The 23,239-nt window shown below is 36.9% G+C and overlaps 1 protein-coding gene and 1 long non-coding RNA gene across 2 annotated transcripts in view; one reads left to right on the top strand and one right to left on the bottom strand.

The window, feature by feature from the left end:
• arhgef40 (Rho guanine nucleotide exchange factor (GEF) 40) overlaps positions 1-21,363 on the bottom strand; it is a 36,323-nt gene extending 14,960 nt beyond the window's left edge. The window contains 12 exon segments of the mRNA XM_046843041.1: positions 914-1,030; positions 1,157-1,182; positions 1,185-1,242; positions 1,325-1,418; positions 2,462-2,576; positions 2,665-2,862; positions 2,942-3,180; positions 3,831-5,076; positions 6,326-6,611; positions 8,773-8,880; positions 9,156-9,245; positions 21,115-21,363. Of these exon segments, the coding sequence (XP_046698997.1) occupies positions 914-1,030; positions 1,157-1,182; positions 1,185-1,242; positions 1,325-1,418; positions 2,462-2,576; positions 2,665-2,862; positions 2,942-3,180; positions 3,831-5,076; positions 6,326-6,611; positions 8,773-8,880; positions 9,156-9,245; positions 21,115-21,117 (2,580 nt within the window). The 5' untranslated portion in view covers positions 21,118-21,363.
• LOC124381429 lies at positions 7,718-8,757 on the top strand. The gene is made up of 3 exons (XR_006924850.1): positions 7,718-8,138; positions 8,299-8,359; positions 8,641-8,757. It is a non-coding gene; the product is annotated as an uncharacterized LOC124381429 (long non-coding RNA).
• Positions 21,364-23,239: the final 1,876 nt, after the last annotated feature.

The raw sequence follows: 23,239 nt of genomic DNA, 5'->3' as shown, positions 1-23,239 counted from the left end.
TGCATGTTTTGCTGCTATAAAATTGTTTCTAAATGTGTTTTTAACTTGGATAAGTAAGGAAAAATACACGACACAGCAAAATAATTATCAATTGCTGGGTGGTATAATGCAGAATTGTGTAAAAAACCAAAAGCTGTTCTCATTCAAAGTTTGACTGTTTACCTACAAGAGCACATCCTGTTATATCATCACAAGCTATTGGTGCCACGATGTGTTATTGAAGAAACTGCAAAGCCCCCTATCATCCTAACTAAAATATAAATCAAGAGTTACATGCAACTGTTAAAAGTGATGGCACTAAAGACACCTAGTAACAAATGTTAAATGATATGTCACATAAAATGATATCAATAACCATATGAACAATATGGTTATTGCAATATTGCAATACTACCTGCAATACGTACTTTTTTTCTTATCTGTACTTATACATTGCGTTGTGTATATACTGTATACTCCAGTATGTGTCTATTCTTTTATATATTGGCATTTATTTTTTTATTTTTTTATTTGCTGCTGTAACAAAGACTGTGGGACGAATAAAGGTATATCTTATCTTATCTTAACAATGACTTTTTATTTTTATCAGTGTATAAGGAGACCCTGTGAATTAGCTATTAATATAGACACAATAACGTATTAGAACAAGCATGCAAATATAAACCTGTGATTTGTTTTTTCGCTTTTTGACCAATTAGATTTAAAAATTCAAGAGTTGTGGCGCCTGAAAATGGAAAGCTAATTAAAGTTCCGATCACAATCTAACAACAACTACTAAAATGTAAAAAAAATATATAATTATGTTTTTCCTCAAATAGTTTTTTCCTTCACTTATTTACACAAATTTATAAGATATTTGCCATGAATACATTTTTTTTAATACGTCAGTATATACAAATAAAGGAATTCTCACCATTCTGAAGGATAACCAGTCACTATGTGAGTGTTCAAAGTCTCCATCCAACTCTTTGGTCAGCTGCTGTATATCCACATACTGCTGAAGGACTCCGGTTCCTTTTACTGTGTGTACCTGTGTAAATTATAAAGTGACAAATGTAGAATTTTATGTCTTCATTATGTAGCTCATTCTAAATGATCTAATATTAGGATTAGTTTTTTATTTGTTGGTTCATGATATTATTATCATTCAAAGTACCTCTATCCCATTCAAGTTGTGTGGGTTGATTCTTGTTCTTCCCCAATAAGAATGAGAACACAGCCAAGGCCTGCTGGTACCTGAGCCTAAACACACACGTGAACAAGTGTGTACACACATCCATGTACATATAAATTATAATTATATCCTAATAATACAATGTCTCACCTTGAATGACCTCAATGCATCGAAGCAAAGCTCAGAAGGAAAAGCCTGCCTACTGTCCATCAGCACTGTTAAGCCCTTTTCTCTGGCTGCAGGTCTGATTAGGAAAAAGTTCATAAATAACTAAGAAATGTCAGCTCATTATAGACAAGGGTCCTGGACTAATGCCCACATATGGACAAATGTGGATAAAGGGGAAACTCTATAAAAAATGGCAAAATTGTTTTTCAAATGTGGTTATTTTTAGTAACTTTTTTTCGCTTCAGAGGGTATGAGAAAATCAGAGCGCTCTTGTGGTAATCTTTTGATTGTCTCATAAGTCTTGCTCAGAATACTGGAGTTGGTTCAGCTGAAAAATGTAATTGAGAACATTTTCCACTTAATCCAAATTTAGTCTTTCATATAAGACCTATCAGATGTCTTCCATTGTCTATTATTATACAAAAGTAATAAAAAAGTGTCTAATAGATAAAAGTCTAGCTAACACAAAATGTTTTACCATACATTAAAGTGTATATTTATGAATAGGGTTCATTTAATTCCATCTTCACAGATGTAGGGTCCCTAGTTTAAACCCTAAGTTTATGTTACTGTGGGCATGGATTTCCTCCAAGTTTTCAGATTTCCTTCCACTGCCCAAAAACATGCACATAGGAGAATTAGATATTCCAAAATGTGTAAATGTGTATAAGAATAGGTGTTTGCATGCTGCTCCATAATGGACTGTAGTCTCATACAATGTGAATTTCGGCCTTTCAAGCAGATCTGATGAATGTGTTATCATATACATAACCTGCTTTATTATTTTATTATTATATTATTATATTTTTTAGTTATGCCCTATAGTCACCAAACATATTTTTCTTTTTTTTATCAAATACAAATAAAAAATTTACAAATGATCACAAATTCAAAGATTTGATTTTCCCCCAAATGGCTTTTGCTGGCATGTGAGCTTTTCTCTTTTGTAAAATTAAAAAAGCAGTAAAAAGCAGACTAAATATGACCTAAACAACAACAACAAAAAAAAACTGTGAGAATGTCAAAAAGTAACTAGCTTTTGTTTATCGGCAGCACGATTCATATTTTGGATCCCTTTTCTTTCAAAGGTATGTGAATGCAATTAATATACTAAGTTACCTGGTAATGGTGTAATAACAGAATAACAGCTGAACAACATCAATTAAATGAAGACCCTCCTCAGGTACGTGTGCTTCTGTAATAACCAACCCTCGTCCCAGTCTATCCACAGTACCTTCACACATATAAGAAAGAAGGGAGAGTAAGATCAAAAACAACAGACTGGAAACTAGATTGCATTCCTTTCATGATATCCAGTTTACCCGTGAGTATGAACTTTCTGGACTGGAGCAGATCTTCATTCAAATCTCTAAGTAGAAGGGGGGCTTTCAGAGATGGTGCGGTTGACTGGTCAGCGGGTGGTAATGGCACTGTGTCTTTTGATGAATGATCAAGTAAAGCAGTGTCTGATTGAGTCTTTGCATCTATTAAGATTTCTGTTTGGCATTCTGGTTGTTTTCCTGCCAATTGAAAGACAATATGTGATATACTGCAAACAATCTGTGACAAAAACCCTATGAGTTATTGGTTCTGACAAACCTCCAGTTCCTTCAGCAGGGTCTGCTTCATGACCATTCGCCAATTCTTTTACTGTATTTTTACCCTCATCTGAATGGTTGTCTTTGCAGGGAAGCATTTTTGCTGGTGAATCAGATGGTTCAACTTCTTGGCTTGCTTTCTTCTGCCCTTTTGCAGTACTGGGGTCTTCCTTGGTTTTAGGGTTGCTACGACCACCAGATTTGCCCTTCCCTTTCCCCCCCTTAGCTTTCCTCCTTCTCCTAGCAAAGTGAAAAAAAACCCACATAATTACACAATACTATACAGTTATATGTAAACAACATGGCCAAAACTTGGACACTTGACAATGGCCCTCATATAAAAAATCTTGTCCAAAAATTTGCCAAAAATGAAAAGCATGCAATTATATACAATGTATTTGTCTGCTGTAGAATAACATGTTACACCACGTAATACTGTTGTGGAAAAAAAAAGACACAGAATTGACACATAGTAAACAGTAATAAATGATATATGTAAAGGTTGTAGGTGAGCTCAAGCCTATGGAACAATCAGAGGTGGGTAGTAAACTTTTTTATATCACATTTTATATTATATGTATTGTATAACAACAATATATCAGCAGTCCATTTAGTTTATATTAGTACTTTTTAAACATAATCCATTCTCCTTGTAGCCCATTTAGTTTTTCAAAAAGAATACATATAAATTTAAAGAGAATCAATGGTTTTTGTATAACTCAGGCACTAAAGTCTTTTTTAACAAAGTCAATTTTATTTTCACAAATTTACTTATACCTGGGCTGCTTATAGATAATAAGGATAAATTGCTTATATTTTACTTTTTGAAGTAAAATTCCTTTGACTGAAGTACAATTTGCCTACTCTACCCACCTCTGGCGATGTTATACCTGGGTGCTCGAAATCCTCCCACTTTGACATCCTTTCCCTTGGGGCACACACGTTCCTCCAATTTTCCAACTTGCCTTTCACCAGCGATGTTATCAGTACCTGGTTGGGAAAGATTTTTTTCCGGTTTTCTATGTTCATTACATTTTCCTTTCTGGCCCTTAGAGTTTCCAGGGTTTTTGTTTGCTTTTTTTTTATCAATGTGAGAAGAGTCATTGTTTTGAGATGAATCTGTTTGGGTTTTAAGCTTTGCTTTTGATCCGTTAGTCCAATGTCTGCTTAAATCAGACACGCTACTTACAGCTGCTGTTCTATGAGGCAATGTTTCACCTTCAGCCAGTGACTTATCATCATCGAAAACACAGTCTGAGTGGAATCCTTGATCCTGATCTGACTGGTCCGCCGCTAAATTTCCTTTAGTATGAGGGTCTATTTCATTGATATGTTTAATTCTAGAGCTAAGATCACTACTGCTGGCTCTTCCTCTATGGCGCTCTTCCCAGGGTAGTGTGCTTCCAGCTCCTTTCCTCTCCTCACCCACGCCAGGCCTTCTCTCCTTGAATGTACCATCTAAATAAAGGTCACAATCATCCAGTACTGCATCTCCACTACCTTCATCTCTGTCCTGAATGCACTGAGGGAATGGCTGTTTCCCTCTTACCAAATCAATGACTTTAGGTGGGGGTCTAGAGTTGACCGAATCTTTGAGAGCAGCTCCAATGTTTTTTCCGCTATTGTTGCTGTCCCTCCTACGTAAGCTCCCTGTTCGTCCACTGATCTCGGTCTTGGCGTACCCCCAGGCCTTACCCCGCCGAATCCGAATTGCCTTGCTTCGCCTGCACAGAGGCAAACTTTTGGTCTTGCAGATCCCATGCATCTCTAAGTAGCGCTGCTTGGAATCAGTGCCCCCATCGGGACCTCCGCGAGGTTCAAGGAGCTCCACATAATCCCCACATCCATCACTGGCCTGTCTGAGGTGGCGAAGAGAAGAGTCAATGTCAGCCTCATTGCTGTCTGGAGGAAGATCATCCTCTTCATCCCAGGACCATGTGTCAGGATCTCCAGATGTGGAGCACCAGCCCGGACTCCCCGTGTTCGAGGAAAGGTAGTCAAGTTGAGATGCATGTGTGGAAGGATGGTCCAGGTCAGTAGGGTTGTGTAGCAACTTTGGGTAAACAACCTCATCCCAAGGAATACGTACCACTCCATCAGAAGTGGTAACCAGACAAGTATCTAAACCACCTCCACCTGAAAAAAAGAACATATATGATTATTTTCTAGCAAACCAATATAAATATGAAATTTGAAATATATTTGTATTTTTTTCTCTCATTGATTGACTAATTGATATAAAATATTCTGAGGCATCTAGAACAAAATGCAATGTATATAACACGGATGTATATATCCTCAGGTCTCTTTTTTTGATGCCACTAATGACATTCTATGTAGTTACACATTACATACCAAATGAAAGACAACCACGAACTCTTTGTATCTTTCCAGCAAAGTATATTGCTAAAAAAAAATCATGCAGTCTCACAGTGTCCATGGGAGTCTAGAAAAATATATACCGTATTTTCCGGACTATAAGCCACTACTTTTTTCTCACGCTTTGACACTTTAACAATGAAGAGGCTAATTTATAGATTTTTCCTGGGTTTAAAGACAGTGAACAATGACTTTCTTGGTAGGCTACTGTTTAGATACAAGCCATGTTACAGTCACTGTCTTTCATTAAAGCCTGTGTAAAGTTCATTAGTTTCAATGTAGGCACCTGTGGCTTATAGACAGGTGCGGCGTATTTATGTTCAAAATAAAATTTGGGTCCGGAAATTACGGTATACAATTTGGATTAATAAACACTATACTAAGTTTATACCCACTTGCCCAAATACATCAGATGGTGATAATGCTTTTAGGAAATGACTAACTTGAGAACAAAATAAATAAGTGCGTCAATAATATCTGTCCTCCAGGTGGCTAAAAACAAAAAAAAGTGCACTTTAAGTCCACTGATGCACTCAGAGAACAGGATCAGCAAGAAACTGTGCATTCCTTTTTCTAATTGTGGCGCATTCCTCAAACATTTTCCAAGTTCCAGTGACATTATTTAGAATCAGCTGTTTTTAACTTACGTGTTTTTTAATGCTTCCATCACTCCAATTCCTGACCCTCCCTACACCACCCCTCAGCCGAACCTAATATTTACCCTTTAAATTTTGTGGCCTGCATCCAATCTGTGGTTGAAAGCAGATATTCAAACTAATTCCAATATGATAATTGACTTTAAAAGTACTTCACAGCTTTAACGTACAGTAATCAGTTAAAAATAAAGAAACTATTTATTCAGTTTAAACAAGGTAAGAGGGATCATTTTAATTTTAAATGAAAGTGAAGAATTCATTCATATGAGAAAATATTTTGATCTCAAATAACCTTGCATGTGTAGCTGTTGTAACCTTATGTAACTATAGAAATACGTTATCAAACTCACCTTCTCTCTTGCAGCCGCGTTCCTTGTTGACACAGTGCAGCCACTCCGCTGTAAACACGAGAGGGTGCTGGGATTCAGGAACCAGGACCTCCTGGACATTGCGGCCACCCAGAGCTAGACACTTAAGAGCCAGGCGGGGACAGCGTGTGGAGAAAGGCACCACCTGCAGGTAGAAGTCGTTGCTTCGCAAGAGCCTCCAGTCAAGAGTGGACAGCTGGACCACCACCTTCTCCCCCAAACACAGGGGCCAACCCGAGTGCATGAACAAACAGCCCAAATACTGAGACTGAAAAAGAGAGAGTGTAAAACATGGCTACCGAACATCCAAACAGTTTCTTCATTCTCTAGATATATCTTGTTGTTGTTATTTTTTGTTGATTTTTTTTTGCACAATTCCTATTAAAGGTAACCGATTAATCAACCAATAGTTTTCAAAATGGATTCTGGATAATAAACAGTCAAACATAACAGTTAGTGTAAAATAGTACTGAACTTTATTACAAACATAAAAAATAACAAAAAGTAGTGAATCATGAAAATGTAATAAATTAATATTAATTAATCTTCTTCTTTCAGCTGCTCCCATTAGAGGTCACCACAGTGGATCATCCGTCTCCATACCACCTGTCCTCTACATCTGCCTCTTTCAAACCAACTACCTACATGTCTTCTCTCACCACATCCATAAACCTCCTCCTTGGTCTTCCTCTTTTCCTCCTACCTGGTGGCTCCATCCTCAGCATTCTCCTACCAATATACCTCTTCTGAACATTTCCAAACCATCTTAATCTCGCCTCCCTTGCTTTGTCTCTAAAACGTCCCTCTAAATTGGAGTCAGTAATTCGCCTCTAGAGGGCGCTCTTGTAATTACAGCGGACCAGATGCTGGAAGAACTATCTATATGGATTTTTGCTCTACTGTAATTACTATTACTTTGCTAGTTATACAGTACTTACTATACTATTTCAATAAAAAAAATAAGTCATGTTTGAGGAATACAAGTTATGAGAAATTTAGTTTGGAACCAACCAGAAACAGAATATTTTAACACTTTTGTGCATCCTCAGCAGAACTGATCCATCTTTCCATCTTCCTGCTTATGATATTAATCTGAGCAACGTTTTTCAAGTAAGAAGACAACGCTCACTCTTGTTTAGCAACCCACAAGCCAAATTCACCCATCATTACTATTAACATAATGTGGCATCATTCACCATTTCTCTATTTTTGCTTCCTTGTAAAGATCTTTCTCTTTAATTATTATAAGTATCCTAATTTCTGCTTATTTTAATTTTTATTATCTAGATGCATACTCCCCTGCTCTATAAATCTCTATGCCATTTCACACACTCATTAGAACAAATTATATTATGGAACACATAAGCTATACTTTCTTTTTCTTCTTACTCACTTTGTGAGATATAAAAACATATTCCGTGGAAACTTTCCACTTTCCTAGTCATTTTATATGAATCCAACTATTAAGTTTCCTCTACTATGCTCTCTATCTGCCTCAGCGCCTGAGTCCCATTTTCTCAATGCGTGCCTTAGTATTCTGTTTCTTCCTCCCTCCCCCTTTTCTCAATAAATCCTCTGTAGTCCCAGACTCCTCTCACTCTCTCTCTCTTATTCTCTTGTTCTCTTTTGCTGCCTTTTCCCCCCTCTCTTAGCTTCTTTCTCACAGAAGTAGCCCCCTTTCCTTCACCCCCCTTTTCTGCTAGACACACATATGGTAAGAATTACAGTCATGACTCATAGCTCTCGTCCCAGTCGGTTCCTCATAACGACAATGAAAACAGAGCCAGCTGAAAAAGTGTGTGAGTATTTTGGTGTACAAATGAATGAGATAGACTTGTATGTATACTGTACATGTATGTCTTCCATAAGAATGTATATCAGTATGCTTGAGTAAGACACACTAAATATACATTACCATGAATGATAGCAGAGTGTCAAGTATCAAACATTTGCAGAAAGATACAGACAGAGGGAAGAGAGAATGTGGCTCACAAGAACCCCTTCATCCAAATTCAAGTAAGTTTGTGAACATACAGTAGCAGAATGTAGAGAATGTGTAAAGAATATAATGGGACAGCCATTGATATAGAACAGCATATACCAAAAGCATTGTACTCCTCTTATATCACAGCAATTTACCAACAATTACATGGTATTTATTTATTTTAAAATGGCTTATACTGTTTAGACTGCTGTCGTCCACAAGACAAATTAGTTCCTGTTATTTCTTGCATCATGAAACTAAATACATTCCCTTTGCAGACCTTTTTTTTTTTTTTTTTTTGTATGTTATATAGAAACACTGTCCGGAAAAATATACTATTCCAATGTGCTGATGTGGAGACTCGTTGCACCAAAACTGAATACGAGCACCACTACTCAAAATGAATGAGACAATTTACTATTATTAGTCAAGCATGCATACTTACACATGCATGCTGCTGAAGTCTGTGCAGAAGATGTTTGGCTGGGATGAAGAAATCCAGCAGATACCTTAAACTATCATGCTGATAGGTGGACTCCAAGACAGAAAAAACCTGAAGACACACACACAGAAAACTGATTTTTTTAAATAGTATTAGGAAGACCTCCTTCTTGCATCTTTGTTCTCATTAACAACTCATCTACGTCTGCTTGATGCTATAGCAGAAGAAAGTATTTTGAAGTGTGGATATAAACCTGGAGCTAATAAAAAAGATTTTCCAACACGTATTATTTTTTATACTTTTACAGGTTGAGAAAATGAAATGTAATTGTACCATGACATTTTCTGGATATTTAGAATCATGGAATCCCTGAGAAAACCACTGACCTGGGATAGAAGAGGGGGTGCTGTACTCTCAAATGGGGGATAGAGGGAGGAAAGCGCCCCCTGCACACAGTCCTCCACCGCCTCTGAACCCTGGGATAAAGCAAACCAAAATAAAAGCTAAAAATATTATCCATATAAACAAAATGTGGCACGTTATGTCAAACATTACATGTAGAGATTACATTTTCATTGAGTGTGTGTGTGTGTGTGTGTGTGTGTGTGTGTGTGTGTGTGAGAGAGAGAGAGAGAGAGAGGAAGAAAATGCCTGAAAGAGAGAAAATGGAGCAGCTTGTTCATTTCACAAACAGACACAATTTCCTGTTGTGTCTTCCATGGGCTGTCAAAAACTTCCTGGAGGCCAAATAGTTGTAATGAACGTCCAAACAGTTACTCTGACCTTTAAACTCTCTCATCAAAACATAAACACACACACAAACATTCACTCACACACACACTGTCTACATACAAACTTAACAAAACACCTGCAAACAGTGTGTGGCACTTCTCTTTTTTCATGACGGCACAGTTGTCACAGTAACTCAATGTTTTCTCCCTTTTTCCACTGTTCTTCCTCTTTTATTATTTTTACTTTTGCCCACTTCCCTCAGCTCCTCACACTTTTTTGCTCTATTCATCTCTTGCTCCCCCTTAAAAAAATCATCTGACAATAATTACAGTGAGACGTTTTCAAAAAAAAAAAAAAGTATGGGGTTCTAGTGAAGTTCTGTCAGGCAGGTCAGAAAAAGAGCAGCGGGAAAAGTGGGGGGTGGAAAAAAGTGAGGGATGACCAGGGAAAACGGGCCAGGAAAAGAGTGTTTTATACAAGGCCAAGAATGAGTGGGAAGAGAGGAGAAGAAAAACAAATGTTAAGGGGAAAGTGGTAGGAAAGAAAGTAAAAGGGAGACAGAGTAAGCTGAGGACAGCTTGGAGGCAAAACTGTGACCTAATTAGTGAAGTGCATAATATAGTTTTTGTTTTGTCTTGTTTCGTGTTTTGGTCTGAACTTATCAGATTACTGAGCTACGCATCTCAGAACTTTGTAGTAAGTAAAGAGACTGCTGGTTTTCCCATAGTTTGTTCAACAAAATTAGCTTAAACTGAACATAAGACATATCCAAACATGTGTCCACTACTGAGTACTGGTTTTATATTAAGTATTCATAGTCATAGCTAATAATGTTTGAATATGAACATACAATTGTGGAAGCCTTTTACATTTTCCACCCCATAGTTATAAAACCATTGTCTTACTGATCTGCAATAAAGGTTTTTCTGATGTATTGAACAAAGTTCGTTTACTTCCAGAGGTGAAAATAAAAATTCTAATTGGGATTTCATTTTAATTCCACTGAAAAATACTCACTCTACTTCAACATTTATGACCACACCAGATAGATTCTAAAGAATCATAACACAAGACCCATCATCTCTTCATGCTAACATTGGCAGGGAAATGATCCCTGATCAACTCAAGTCAGTTCTCTTCTGTTATTCAAATGTATTATTATGTTACTCGGAAACACAAATCTCTCTGTCCTAAATACTTTACCATACCTCAAACTTTGAAGGAAAAGCTTTACTTTACATTATTAGAAACCACTGGCACTGGAGAACCCTTTTATACAGTAAATGCTAAAATAAATATATGATTACACAAAGAATTATACACAATTTAATCTGTTAAAAAAAGTATGGAGCACATCCACCATTGTAGTCTCTATGTAGTTCGGATGCAATAAATAATTTTACTAGAAATTAAAAGCAAGAATGGAATATAAAGGTTGGGCTATATTAGTTTTTGAAATTAAACTAAATTTTCAGAATGTCAGCAGAATTTACACCAAACAGCCATTACAATAAATTCGCTTTATAGGTGAGGTTTCTAACATGAATTATTTCAGGATACAATAGCACTTTGTAATGGGGTGGGACATATTAAGCACTGACAAGATTATGTGTGGCAAGCAGGAATAATGGGCAAACATAAGGATCTGAGCAACTATGACAAGAGACAAATTGTGATGGCTAGACGACTAGGCTCATGCACATGGTCGACTAGGCTCATGCACATGGTTAGGGAAGGCTGGCTCATTTGGCTCAAGTCTATAAAAGGGCTACAGCAACATAAGTTGCTGAAAAATATAATGGTGTCTATGATGGTGTCAGAAACGAATGTGCATCACAGTTTGCCCGTGTGTGGGGCTGTGTAACCGCAAACCAGCAAACAAGTGCCCATGTTGACCCCTGTCCACTAACAAAGCACTTACAATGAGCATGTGAGCATGAGAACTGTAAGAAAGAGGCCTGGTCTGAGGAATCATAAAGAGAACACACTAGGGTGCACTACAGAAAGAAAGCATGCCAGCTAATACAGTGTGATGTTCTAAGCAATGTTCAGCTAGGAAACCTTGGAAAAAGTAAGGTGGCCCTAATGGCAGTGGCCTCTTCCAGCAGGAAAGTTCTCCCTGGAATAAAATGTTGAAAAATAGTTTGAAGAACATGGCAAAAAAAGTATGTCAAAGTGTACTTGTTGTTGATTTCACCTCCACACTCCCCAGATTTCAATCCAACTGAACATCAGTGTGATGTGCTAGACAAACAAGTCTGATTATGGAGGCCCCATCTTGTAACTTACAGGACTTAAAGAATCTGCTACCAATGTCTTGTTGCCAGATACCACAGCACACATTCAGAGGTCTTACGGACTCTATGCCTTGAATAGTCAGAGGTGTTTTGGCAGTGCACGGGGAACTTACACAATATTAGGCACAATACACATATTATATGTCATATAATATGCTGTGATGCATCTTGAAATTTGTCTTTGTTTATCAGGGATGCACACACAAGAATCTGCAGTCTGAAGCTTAATTCTTTTCACAGTGCTTGATAATTCAGCCTCTGCACAAAGGCCTTCTGTATGTAGGCACACAACTACCAGCACTGTGGCAGACAAAACAAGCCCACCAAAATATGTGCTGGACTCACCAGCTTAAAGACACATCAACATAAAACTGGTGTTTCCTTGGATTGTCTTTGGATGACATTGTTTTTACTGGAATCAGGCTCTATGGTCTGCTGAATCACTCAAAAGGAAGAGAAAGGGGAAAGGCTTAAGATGACAAGGACATGAGACACAGTTGCAAAATTTAGTTTGATATTATAAGTCTAGTATGATATGTATTATGAGGAAATCAGACTTAATTTTCACTGCAATTATCACTTGATCCAGACCTGCATCCAGTAAGTACTGATTACTTTGAAACTAAAAAGAAAATGTATAAATAGGATGAATAAAGGTGGGTTGTGAAGACATAGTTTTCATGGTCATATATTTATCATCGTTAATTTAAATAACTTAAAATGTATATGCTTGAACTTTTCCTTTAAATTTTTATTTATTTAATATATACGATATGAAAATAATGCGCCATAATTTGACCCTGTGAAGGGTCATCACCACACATTTTATTTTAATATATTTATATATATTTTAAGAAAAAAAAAAAAGAAAAAAAGGAAAGAAATCCTATAGAGAGCTGTTGCCCTTTTCCCACAATGTGCACTGTATTTTTCTAGAGCTTTGTGGGCCCTTTGTTTGAGTTGTTTTAGTGCCACTGCATTTTTCAAGATGAATGGTAGACAGGATGACATTGACAAAGGCAGTAATTTGTCATGTGTCTCCTTTGATAGAAGTGCCTTTTAAAAGCTCAGAACAGTTAGAAAGGTTATTGTTATATTATCTCTTTGCCTCAAAAAATTATATAAAATATAGGTTTCATTTAAAGGGTACTTCTAATACAAGAACACCAAATGTTCTAGAAGACCACATAAAACAACTGGTGTGGATGACAGAAGAGTTTTTCCCTGGTGAAGAAAAAACACATTCTCAGCAGATGGCCACATCAAGAACACCATCCAAGAGGTTGAATGTATCGTAGTAAACAGTCAAGAGGATACTTCAATAGAGTAATGTGCAGAGGGTTTACTACAAGATGTGAAGCATTGGTAAGCCTAAAAAACAGGCTTACCAATGCTTTACATCTTGTATTTATTGATGATTTAACTGCAGACAAAAGCAGGTGCATACATCAATATTATCTGCTCAGATTCAGCCAAATACTTGAACCTTAAATGAACTTTATCTTTAACTGGATGGACAATAACCCAAGAGAACAAATGAAATAAACCTTTAAGCCAAAAAAATTAAACTGAATTGAAATAACCTGAGAATGTTTTTGCTTGTTTAAGAGAAATGGCTGTAAGTTTAAGCAGAAACTTTAGACAGCAGCAATAAACTCCCAGCTGAGTTTTAATGGAAGAACCCCAGTGTCTGGTTATGTTGAAATATAAAAAAAGGTCACAACATTAAACATTTTTCCAAATAGGTTTGGTCCCTTTAGGAGATATACAAATATTAAACTGATTCTGTAGAACAAAGCAATTCTCTTTAATTTGCACCAGAATTTCTTTTTTATTGTCATATTTAAAGCTGTATTCCAGTTCTCCAAACTATCACTTGTAAGTTCTAGCTTATGGTTCTATAAACTTATTTTCTAAAGTGATGCTGAAAAGATTCTGACTGACGTCAACAACCATATCAGATGGGTATCATACAAAACACAAAAATTTATTCTATACTTATAAGCTCATCTTATTATTCAGTTATGAACCTAATGTAAATGTTTGTCTAGTATTGATTATTTTGTAATTACACTGAGACTAAGAGAAAAACTTGTGAAATTGCAAAAATTAAGCCAATTCTCAAACTACTTCATGTACAGTTTGGACACTGGACCTCTTTGAGTGTTTAAAGGCTCTGGCATGGAGAAGCTGCTGTTGGATTTGTGATGATCGCAAATGTTAAACTATTTTTTGAGTTGCTCAGTAGCTCCTGGTTCCATAACCTCAAATGACTGTATAAGACTGTAGAAACGACATTACTCATAATCTTACTTTCCAGTGCTCATGTTAGTTCTCACTCTCCAGTGTTCTGTGTTTTTTATAGACTATATTTGCACTCTCGATGTAACCCAAATGAGGATGGGTTCCCCTTTTGAGTCTGGTTCCTCTCAAGGTTTCTTTCTCATAACATCTAAGGGAGTTTTTCTTTGGCCATGGCTGCTCATCAGGGATAAATACACATCCTTCACCTTAACTGTTAAATTCTGTAAAGCTGCTTTGAGACAATGTTCGTTGTGAAAGCGCTTTAGAAATAAACTTGACTTGACTTGAAACTACACGTACAAACTACAAATAAGGAGTTAAGACAAACTAAGAATATTATAAACTCAGATTTGCAAATGTCTTCTTTAATTTATTTTTACTGACTTAAAAGATCTACTTTGACATGTAGTTACTATACAATCATTAAAGATAAAAGTTCAGATCGTTAGTTGTTATTATGCTTGACCCAATTACCCAATTTCAGCTCAGCTTGAGCTGCTGGACATATGGCCTCATATTTATCTTAAGAATACGCTGTTATATTTAATCACTGTGCATATACAATACAAATGGAATGTTTAAAGGCTCTCAATTTGTAAATAATTTAAATCGCTTCTTATAATGTGAATAACATTTTTTTTTTTTTGGTAATGGCCTTATAACCCTTTCCATACGAGCAGCACCTATTGCTTCTCTGAGGTTATGGCTAATGTTTTTTTTTTCTTGCCATGATGTAGACTCACAGCTAAATCCACGAAAACATCATCTGATTTAAAGTAGTTACACTTCTTGATGATTAACTAAACTTGTGAATTTCATTTGTTAACCCCTGACTGTTGATTATGCTCATAATGGTTATAGTAAAATAAAGGAAAACATTTGAAATGGTGTTGTGTTTTTCTTTTTTTGTTACCAAAAAGAATTTAACATAGACATGAATACGGTTGGATTTTATGCATTGATCATACATATTCATCGTTTCTTACATTTGTTTGATATTTGAGAACAGATTATTTTTCATCATAATGTATCTTCTAATTTCTTGGAAACTGAGCTGTTCTCAGGTGTTCTCATGTCTGAATGCATTGCTAGCAAAGAAATATAAAATGCAGGGTGGTCAGTATGTGTATGTGATCTAGCATTCCAGTAGGGTGTGTATGTATAAGGGCTTTCTGCTCTTCCTCTCTTTCCTCTCAACTTCCTCTCTTTCTCTCTAGCCTGCAAGAGTGCAGCTTCTACCGGAAAAGTCTGGAGACCTCCAAACAGACAAAGTACAGAAAAGAGAGAGTAAGGCAGAGAGGCACGCTGAGCCAGCAGTGGAGGAAAATGAGAGGGAAAATAGCAAGGAACAGTTTGATAGAATGCAGATCCAAAAGAAGGAAAAACTGAATTAAGAAACGGCATGGGAAAACTGAAGGATCAACAAGATGCTCTGCTTATTTTTTACGTTATTTGTGCTTTCCTCTGGTACACCATCTTGAGTAATGTTAAACACGAGTTTTAACTTTAGGTTGCTAACGAAAAGTTTTGCTATTAAACAGCATGCTGATTTACCATATTCAAGCCCAAAATAAAGCACATTCACATATCCTCTCTGTGCAGGGGTTTTCCATTTCACACCTCTTCCAAAAAAAAAACTCTGCCTTTCTTCCCTTCTCGTTCTTTCTCTCAATTTCACATCCTCCCTTCTGCATTTCAAATGTGGAAAATGCAGCATCACCCCTACCATCACCATGGCTCTTTGCGTCTCCCAAAATAAAGTGGGCCTCTCTCCCTCCCTGCCCCTTTCTTTGCCAAACTACTCCACCCAGTCCCACACACCAAATGCTGGCTTCACAATTATAACGCTTATTTTGACAGAATTACCTCAAACCCTGTGCCACCTTTTCCTTACAATTTCAGCTTTCTCGGTTTCTCTTCCTTAGCTTTTGTAACCATTAAAATGTGCAGGGTGTTTGTGTGAAAAATTTAACAGTAGCGTGTTTGATTGTGATCTTTAACCAATCTTGTCCATAAATGTTACTTTGCCTTCCTCCAGCATCCAACGATCAAAACAGATCAAATGCATTACCTAACATCCTGCACTGATTTTGCTTAAATAGTTTTATGTCTTTAAAAAATAAATAACATAAGTGACCCATTGGCTTAAATGTCCATTATGCATAAATATAAACAGCTATAAGGATCATATCTTGATATTTCATAACAAATAATGTTACTTATTTACTGGATTACAAGAGTAATGGTACTGTCCATAGGTGGGAATGTAGAAGCGGTAACAATAGTATTGCTTCACATATGCCTGCATCATCGTTGTTAATTATCTTGTTGAGTCTCCAGGAAAGGGATAGTTCTTTAATTAAGATATTGGACTTCTAATCAGAAGGTTGTGAGTTTAAATCTCAACACCACTAAGTTGCCACTGCTGGGACCTTAAGAAAGGCCCTTAACCCTCAACTCTTTGTTGTATAAATGAGATAAGTGTAACTCGCCCTTGATTAGGCAAAATGCTGTCAATTTTCTTTTAACAACATGTGCCAAACTTTTTATCCATCATTTCTTTTCTCAGCCTATTACTCACTCAATTAATCTAATGACTTTTTTGATTGACCCGAAAAAAATCGCACATAGACAGACTGTGCAGGTTTTGGGCAGTTGTAAATAATTGTTTTTATTAATTTTCAAAATGGAAAGCGAATAATAAGAATAAGAAAAACCCAAATTAAATCAAATCAATATTTGGTGTGACCACCCTTCTGCTCACTTTGTACACTTAAAGTCATGGTCATGGATTTTGTAAGATCAGTGTCAGGTGTATGATTAACCAATTATACCAAACAGGTGCTGATAATCATCAATTTCATATGTAGGTTGAAACACAGTCATTACCTGAGCTGTGTAAGTGTCAGAAAACTTGCGGCAGGACACGGTGCATGGCCAGATTATACTGTCAGGAAGCACGGGCGACTAGGTGAGTGGATGGGAGGACCCAAATGCAGGATGCGACAGGGAGTAAGGAAAATACAGGCTTTAATAAAAGTAAGCAAAGCAATGGGGCAAGGCAAAAACAGTCCAAAAACAGTCCAGGGTCAAAACAGGCAAAGACAAAGCAAAAATGGAAAACACAGTCCAAAATTCAGAGAGTCGGCAAACAGAGCAACATAGGCAGAGCAGAAACAAAAACCAATAAACAGTCCAGAGTGCAAAAAAGGTAACTAGGGAGGAAGAGCAGAACATGGATCAGGATCAGGATCAGGAACCAGAGCAGGCAGGGTGGCAGGAGTAATTTCAGGGGCTAGGGAGCCGGTAAAATTATCTGGCCTCGAGCTAAAGTCTTGTGTGTCCTTAAATACCGGAAAGGGCGGGAAAAACGGCAAGATGGCCACCGACCCGAAAGTGCGCTCCGTGTGCCCCAACGATCCTGACAGTAGGAGTCTTAAACTGGTTGAGGAACAGCAAACTCTGCTACTAAGGTGAGGTTGTAAAAGACAGTTTTATGTCACATGTCATACACCATTGCCTGAGCACAGCAACTAGACTGCATCACAAAGTCTCTCCCAGACAAAGGTTTTAAAGAAGACTGGGGTTTCAAGATGTGCTGTTCAAGATATTTTGAAGAAGCACACAACAAGCAATGTCAAGAACCGTAGACACAGTGATCGAAGAGACAGTTAGAAAACTTAATGTACCTTAATGTACATGCTTACTTTCCTTTGACATTTAAAGATGGCCAGCAATGCCATCAGCAAAGAACTGGTGGAAACCAGTGGGACCCAGGTATACCAATCTACTGGTGGAGACCAGTAGACTAAGCCTGGCTAGAAGTGGTCTTAATGGAAAAATTGTGGACCAAAAGCCATGCCTCTGACATGAAAACAAAACTAAGCAACTCAACTGTTTATGAAATCATAGGGACTGAAGTACAGAATAATGGCAGCAGGACTAGACTGATTAGGCAAAATGTTACATATTTGGCTGTAGTAAAAAACGGGTTGTTTGCCAAAGGGCTTTAGATGGGTACAATAATGAGTGTCTGCATTTACATTTACATTTTTTTACATATGCAGCATTTAGCAGATGCCCTTATCCAGAGCGACGTTCAAAAGTGCTTTGAGTCTCTAGCAATGAAGGCAACAGTAAAGCATGGTGGAGGTTCCTTGCAAGATTGAAGCTGCATTTCTGCAAACATATTTGGAAATTTGGTCAACATTAATGGTGTTTCCTAAATGCTAAAAAATACAGGATGATAAATGTATTCTACATTATTATTTATTATTATTTACAACTATGTTCAGCATAGAGAAGATCTGGTAGTCCAGAAAGTGATGATTTATGTCCTGAACTTAATGTTATTGTGTCTGTCTGGGGTAACATGAATAGGCAGAATGATTTTAGGCAGTCTACATCCACAGAAGATCTGTAGTTAGCTGTCAAAGATGTTTGGAATGACCTACCTGCTGAGTTCTTTTAAAAACTGTGTGCAAGGGTAGCTAGAAGAAAATTATGCTTTTTTTGCAGGCAAAGGATGGCCACACCAAATATCGATTTTATCTTCTGTTCATTTACTTTCCATCTTAAAAACTCATAAAAATACTGTTTTCACAACTGCTAAAACATTTGCACAGTACTGTGCATGCATATATATGTGTGTGTGTGTGTGTGTGTGTGTGTGTGTGTATACAGAGTTACACTGAGTAGCTACTGTATTAGATACACTTAGGCCAGGAAGCTTTCATTAGGCATAAAAGCTGTTAATGTGGAAACACAACACAGCAGCCCAAACAATTTTACATCTTCTGATGAGTTACGAATAAGTATAGGCTTAAAAATAATAATTTGTATTAAATAAATGTATTACAGAAAGTACTATTTTGCATCCCAATGAACTACTGAAGTCTCATGGATCTGGGATGGTTTTCCTGGTTGTCTTGAGTGACTGTGACTTTCTGAGAACATCAATTTCTAATTGCTTATACTGAAAAAACATTGTATTGTTTTCTGTGCATTCCATTACACTTTTTATTCATACACAGTGTACAATGCATCCAGAAAGCTTTCACAGCGCTTTACATTTTCCACATTTTGTTACATTACAGCCTTATTCCAAAATGGATTATATTCATTATTTTCCTTAAAATTCTACAAACAATACAAAAAGTTTGTTTGAAATCTTTTTTATAAAAATATAAATAAATAATATCACAAGCATAAATATTCACAGCCTTCGCCTTGACACTCAGGTGCATTCTGTTTGCATTGATCATCCTGAGGTGTTTTTACAACTTGATTGGAGTCCGTCTGTGGAAAATTCAGTTGTTGAGACATGATTTGGAAAGGCACCTGTATATATAATATCCCACATTTAGCAGTGCAAGTCAGAGCACAAACCAAGCCATGAAGTCCAAACATTAGTCTGTATACCTCCGATACAGGATTGCATTGAGGCACAGATCTGGGGAAGGGTACAGAAAATTTTCTGCACTATTGAAGGTCCCAATGAGCACAGTGACCTCCATCATCCATAAATGAAAGAAGTTTTGAACCACCAGAACTCTTCCTAGAGCGGGCCACCCAGCCAAACTAAGCGATCAGGGGAGAAGGTCCTTATTTAAGGAGGTGACCAAGAACCCGGTTGTCACTCTGAAAGAGCTTCGGCATTTCTCTGTTTAGAGAGCAGAACCTTCCATAAAAACAACCATCTCTGCAGCACTCCACCAATCAGTCCACTCCTGAGTAAAAAGAACATGAGTTTGCCAAAAGGCAACTGAAGGACTCTTAGACCATGAGAAACAAAGACTGATCTCTTTATCCTGAATGCCAATCTCCATGTCTGAAAAAAAAAACAGGCACTGCTCATCACCTAGCCAATACAATTACTATAGTGAAGCATGGTGGTGGCAGAATTATGCTGTGAGGATGTTTTTCAGCGGCAGAAACTGGGAGACTAGTCAGGATCGAGGGAACGATGAATGCAGCAATGTACAGAGACATCCTTGAAAACCTGCTCCAGAGCGCTCTGGACCTCAGACTGGGGTGGCAGTTCATCTTCCAACAGGACAACAACCCTAAGCACACAGCCAAGATAACAAAGGAGTGGCTATGGGAAGACTCTGTGAATGTCCCTGAATTGCTCAGCCAGAGCCCAGACTTGAACTTGATTAAACATCTGCAAAGAAGAATGGGAGATACTGCCCAAAAATAGGTGTGCCAAGCTTGTAGCATCATACTCATAAAGACTTGAGGGTGTAATTGGTGCTAATTGTGCTATAACAAAGTATTTAGCAAAGGCTGTGAATACATATGTACATGTGATTTTTCTTTTTCTGATTTTTTTTTAATATATATATTTGCAAAAATGTCAAACATACTTCTTATACGTTGCCGTAATGGGGTATTGTTTATAGAATTTTTAGGAAAAGAATGAATTTTGGAATAAGGTTGTAACATAATAAAATGTGGGAAAAAAAGTGATTTGACTTTCCAGATGCACTGTATATCCAGTAAGAAATCAATAGCACTGAATTACATTTAACATCTATACTTCATCTCAAAGTTCCAGTGAGCTGTGATATGAATCCACTACAAACTACAGCCTTAAACATGTGAAAATTACATGACTGCATTTGTTACTTAATTGAGAGCAAAGTTGATCACAAAGTGCAATCTAAAAGCAATTGCATGAAATTTCCCATGGCCAAAAATGGGGGATTTCCCTCACCAATGACCACATTCCAACTCTTCAAACGAATTTTCTAAGATAGAGATAAGAAAAGGAAATCTGAATCCGAGCAAATGTTTTTCAATTCATGTTGTCCAATGTACAAAACAGGCATTTCAATGCAAAAACAGCAGCAGCAAACAAAAACAAAAATAGTGGAACAATGCAAAACAGGACACATGCAATACATTCTGAAAAAAATAAAAAATGTCTTTCTATCTTTTTCTTTCTTTTTTTTTTTTTGTTTTTTTCTTGTAGAAATTTTTAGGACTGAATTCGCCGTGAAGCACTTACCATGTCTGATCTTTGTGCCTACATGGCAGTTATATTCTCCTTCTTCTCCATGTGATCCAAAACATCAGTATATCCAAAAATTTGGGATTTGTTCTTTTTTTTTTTTTTTTACTGCTCGTATCACCACTTGTCAGTCAGAATTTGTTAAAAAATTGCCAAGGACGAGATCATTGCATGATCTGTTACATGATCATTGCATAATGATTCGTTTCCTTACTTTAAGAGCACTATGTGAGAAGCGCTTGTCCCAAGTCTGTGCCCGGTGTCAGCACTAGGGCTGCGTTGCCAGATCGGATAAAACTCCCTCTTTATATATTTGACTCTAACTCAAAATGATTATAAGCCCACTATTTTATAATAGTGTTACAATTAGATCATAATATAATCCAAACGTTATAATGACTTTGATATAATTTTACATGTTGTTTCTGATGAATGTAAGGGAGGTGATTTTACTTGATTCGAATATTACGAATGAATGCATTACAATGTACTACAACTTTACTAGTTCATTACTACTTTAACAGATTTACACACGTTACACACGTGTTTATAGTGAGAGTTCCAAAAATCCCATATCTGGCAACCCGGCAGTTAGGTCCAACCCCCGGTATTTAGAACAGCAGCGCTATAGAGGCGCAACTACAGCTGCTGATCAGTCCAACTATTCAACATTTCCCTTCTAGAGTCTGTAAACAACGACACACTGTTCAACCACCTACCAATTTTCCTTTGCACACACACACACACACACACACTCACTCACTCACTCACACATTTCCTTAAAAAAGTATATATACCATGGGAAAACTGATTGCTGTAGCTGAATTCCACCCCCCACATGTTTCTACTGTGACTATAACCAAAAGTTAATTTTATCTTTAAAACGTAAGGTTTATTTTGTTCCAAATCAACAAACTGTACTCCAAAATGTACAACCTCAAAAAGAAATATGGATCAGGTTTAGTGTGCATGTTAAACACACTGGCTATTCAAGCCAATAAATGCATTAATGTATTTAAATTTAAGATGTAACCCACATTGTTGCAATGATCTTCCTCCATAAGAATGTCTACATATTTGCAGGGCATTGCATGTTTCTCAAAAACAGTGTAGTGGCGACCTCTGCTGTTCATAAATGTTTTATCAAATTGGAAGTAAAACAGCAGAATAGGTTTTCGTGCTTACTTTTCTGGTAATATACCCCGAGAACTAGGAACACACTTATACATAAAAAGGCATTTTATTCAGTCTGGAGCACTTTATCAAAAAACAATTCACCCAGTGGAATGATTTTGACAGGTGGAAGCAGTGGAGGAGCTTCAACCCTAATTTTAAGAATGCAATAATTTGCAAATCATAAACCCATATTTTATTCACAATAGAACATAGAAAACATATCAAATGTTTAAATTTAGGAAATTTACCATTTTAAGGAAAAGATTATTTAACATGTTGTAACTAATTAGGTTAATTGCCAACAGGTCAGTAAGATGACTGGGTATACAGTGTATCTTAGAAATGCAGAATCTCCAGAAACACCTCAAGAAATCATTGACTGTGAACACAGTTTGCCATGTTATCCACAAATGTTGATTAAATCGGGATGCGTGAACATGATTTAGAAATGCTGCCATACTCTCTGATCCAAAGCTAAAATAAAATGTACTGCAGCAAACTGTTCTGTGGTCAGACGAATTGGAATTTCTTTCTGGAAATGGACACTACATCCTCTGGAATAAAGAGAAGTGGGATCATCTGGCTTGTTATCAGTATTCAGTTCAAAAAGCTCATTTCTGATGGTTTGGGAGTGCATTATTGCCTGTGGAATTGGCAGCTTGGATATTTGGAAATACTCCATCAATGCTGAATGGTATTGCTCCCAAAGTCCAACAGAAAAAAAATCTTCTGCCTCACTTATATTAAGGTCTTACATTCTGTGATGTAACAAGGTAATATGATGCATATAGAAAAACTTAATTTGTGGTGCAAATATACAAGACAAAAGATCAAAAGCAAAACATTAGAGAATTATAATGTGAATTGAGAACAACCATGACAAAAACGAAGAAAATCTGTGGAAAGTGTGGATAGTACAGAAAATCCTGGTAGTGTTTGATTTTAT

This window comes from Silurus meridionalis, chromosome 28 (assembly GCF_014805685.1).
Source record: "Silurus meridionalis isolate SWU-2019-XX chromosome 28, ASM1480568v1, whole genome shotgun sequence".
NCBI classification, from domain to species: Eukaryota; Metazoa; Chordata; class Actinopteri; order Siluriformes; family Siluridae; genus Silurus; species Silurus meridionalis.
This window is presented reverse-complemented; position numbering and strand designations above follow the sequence as displayed.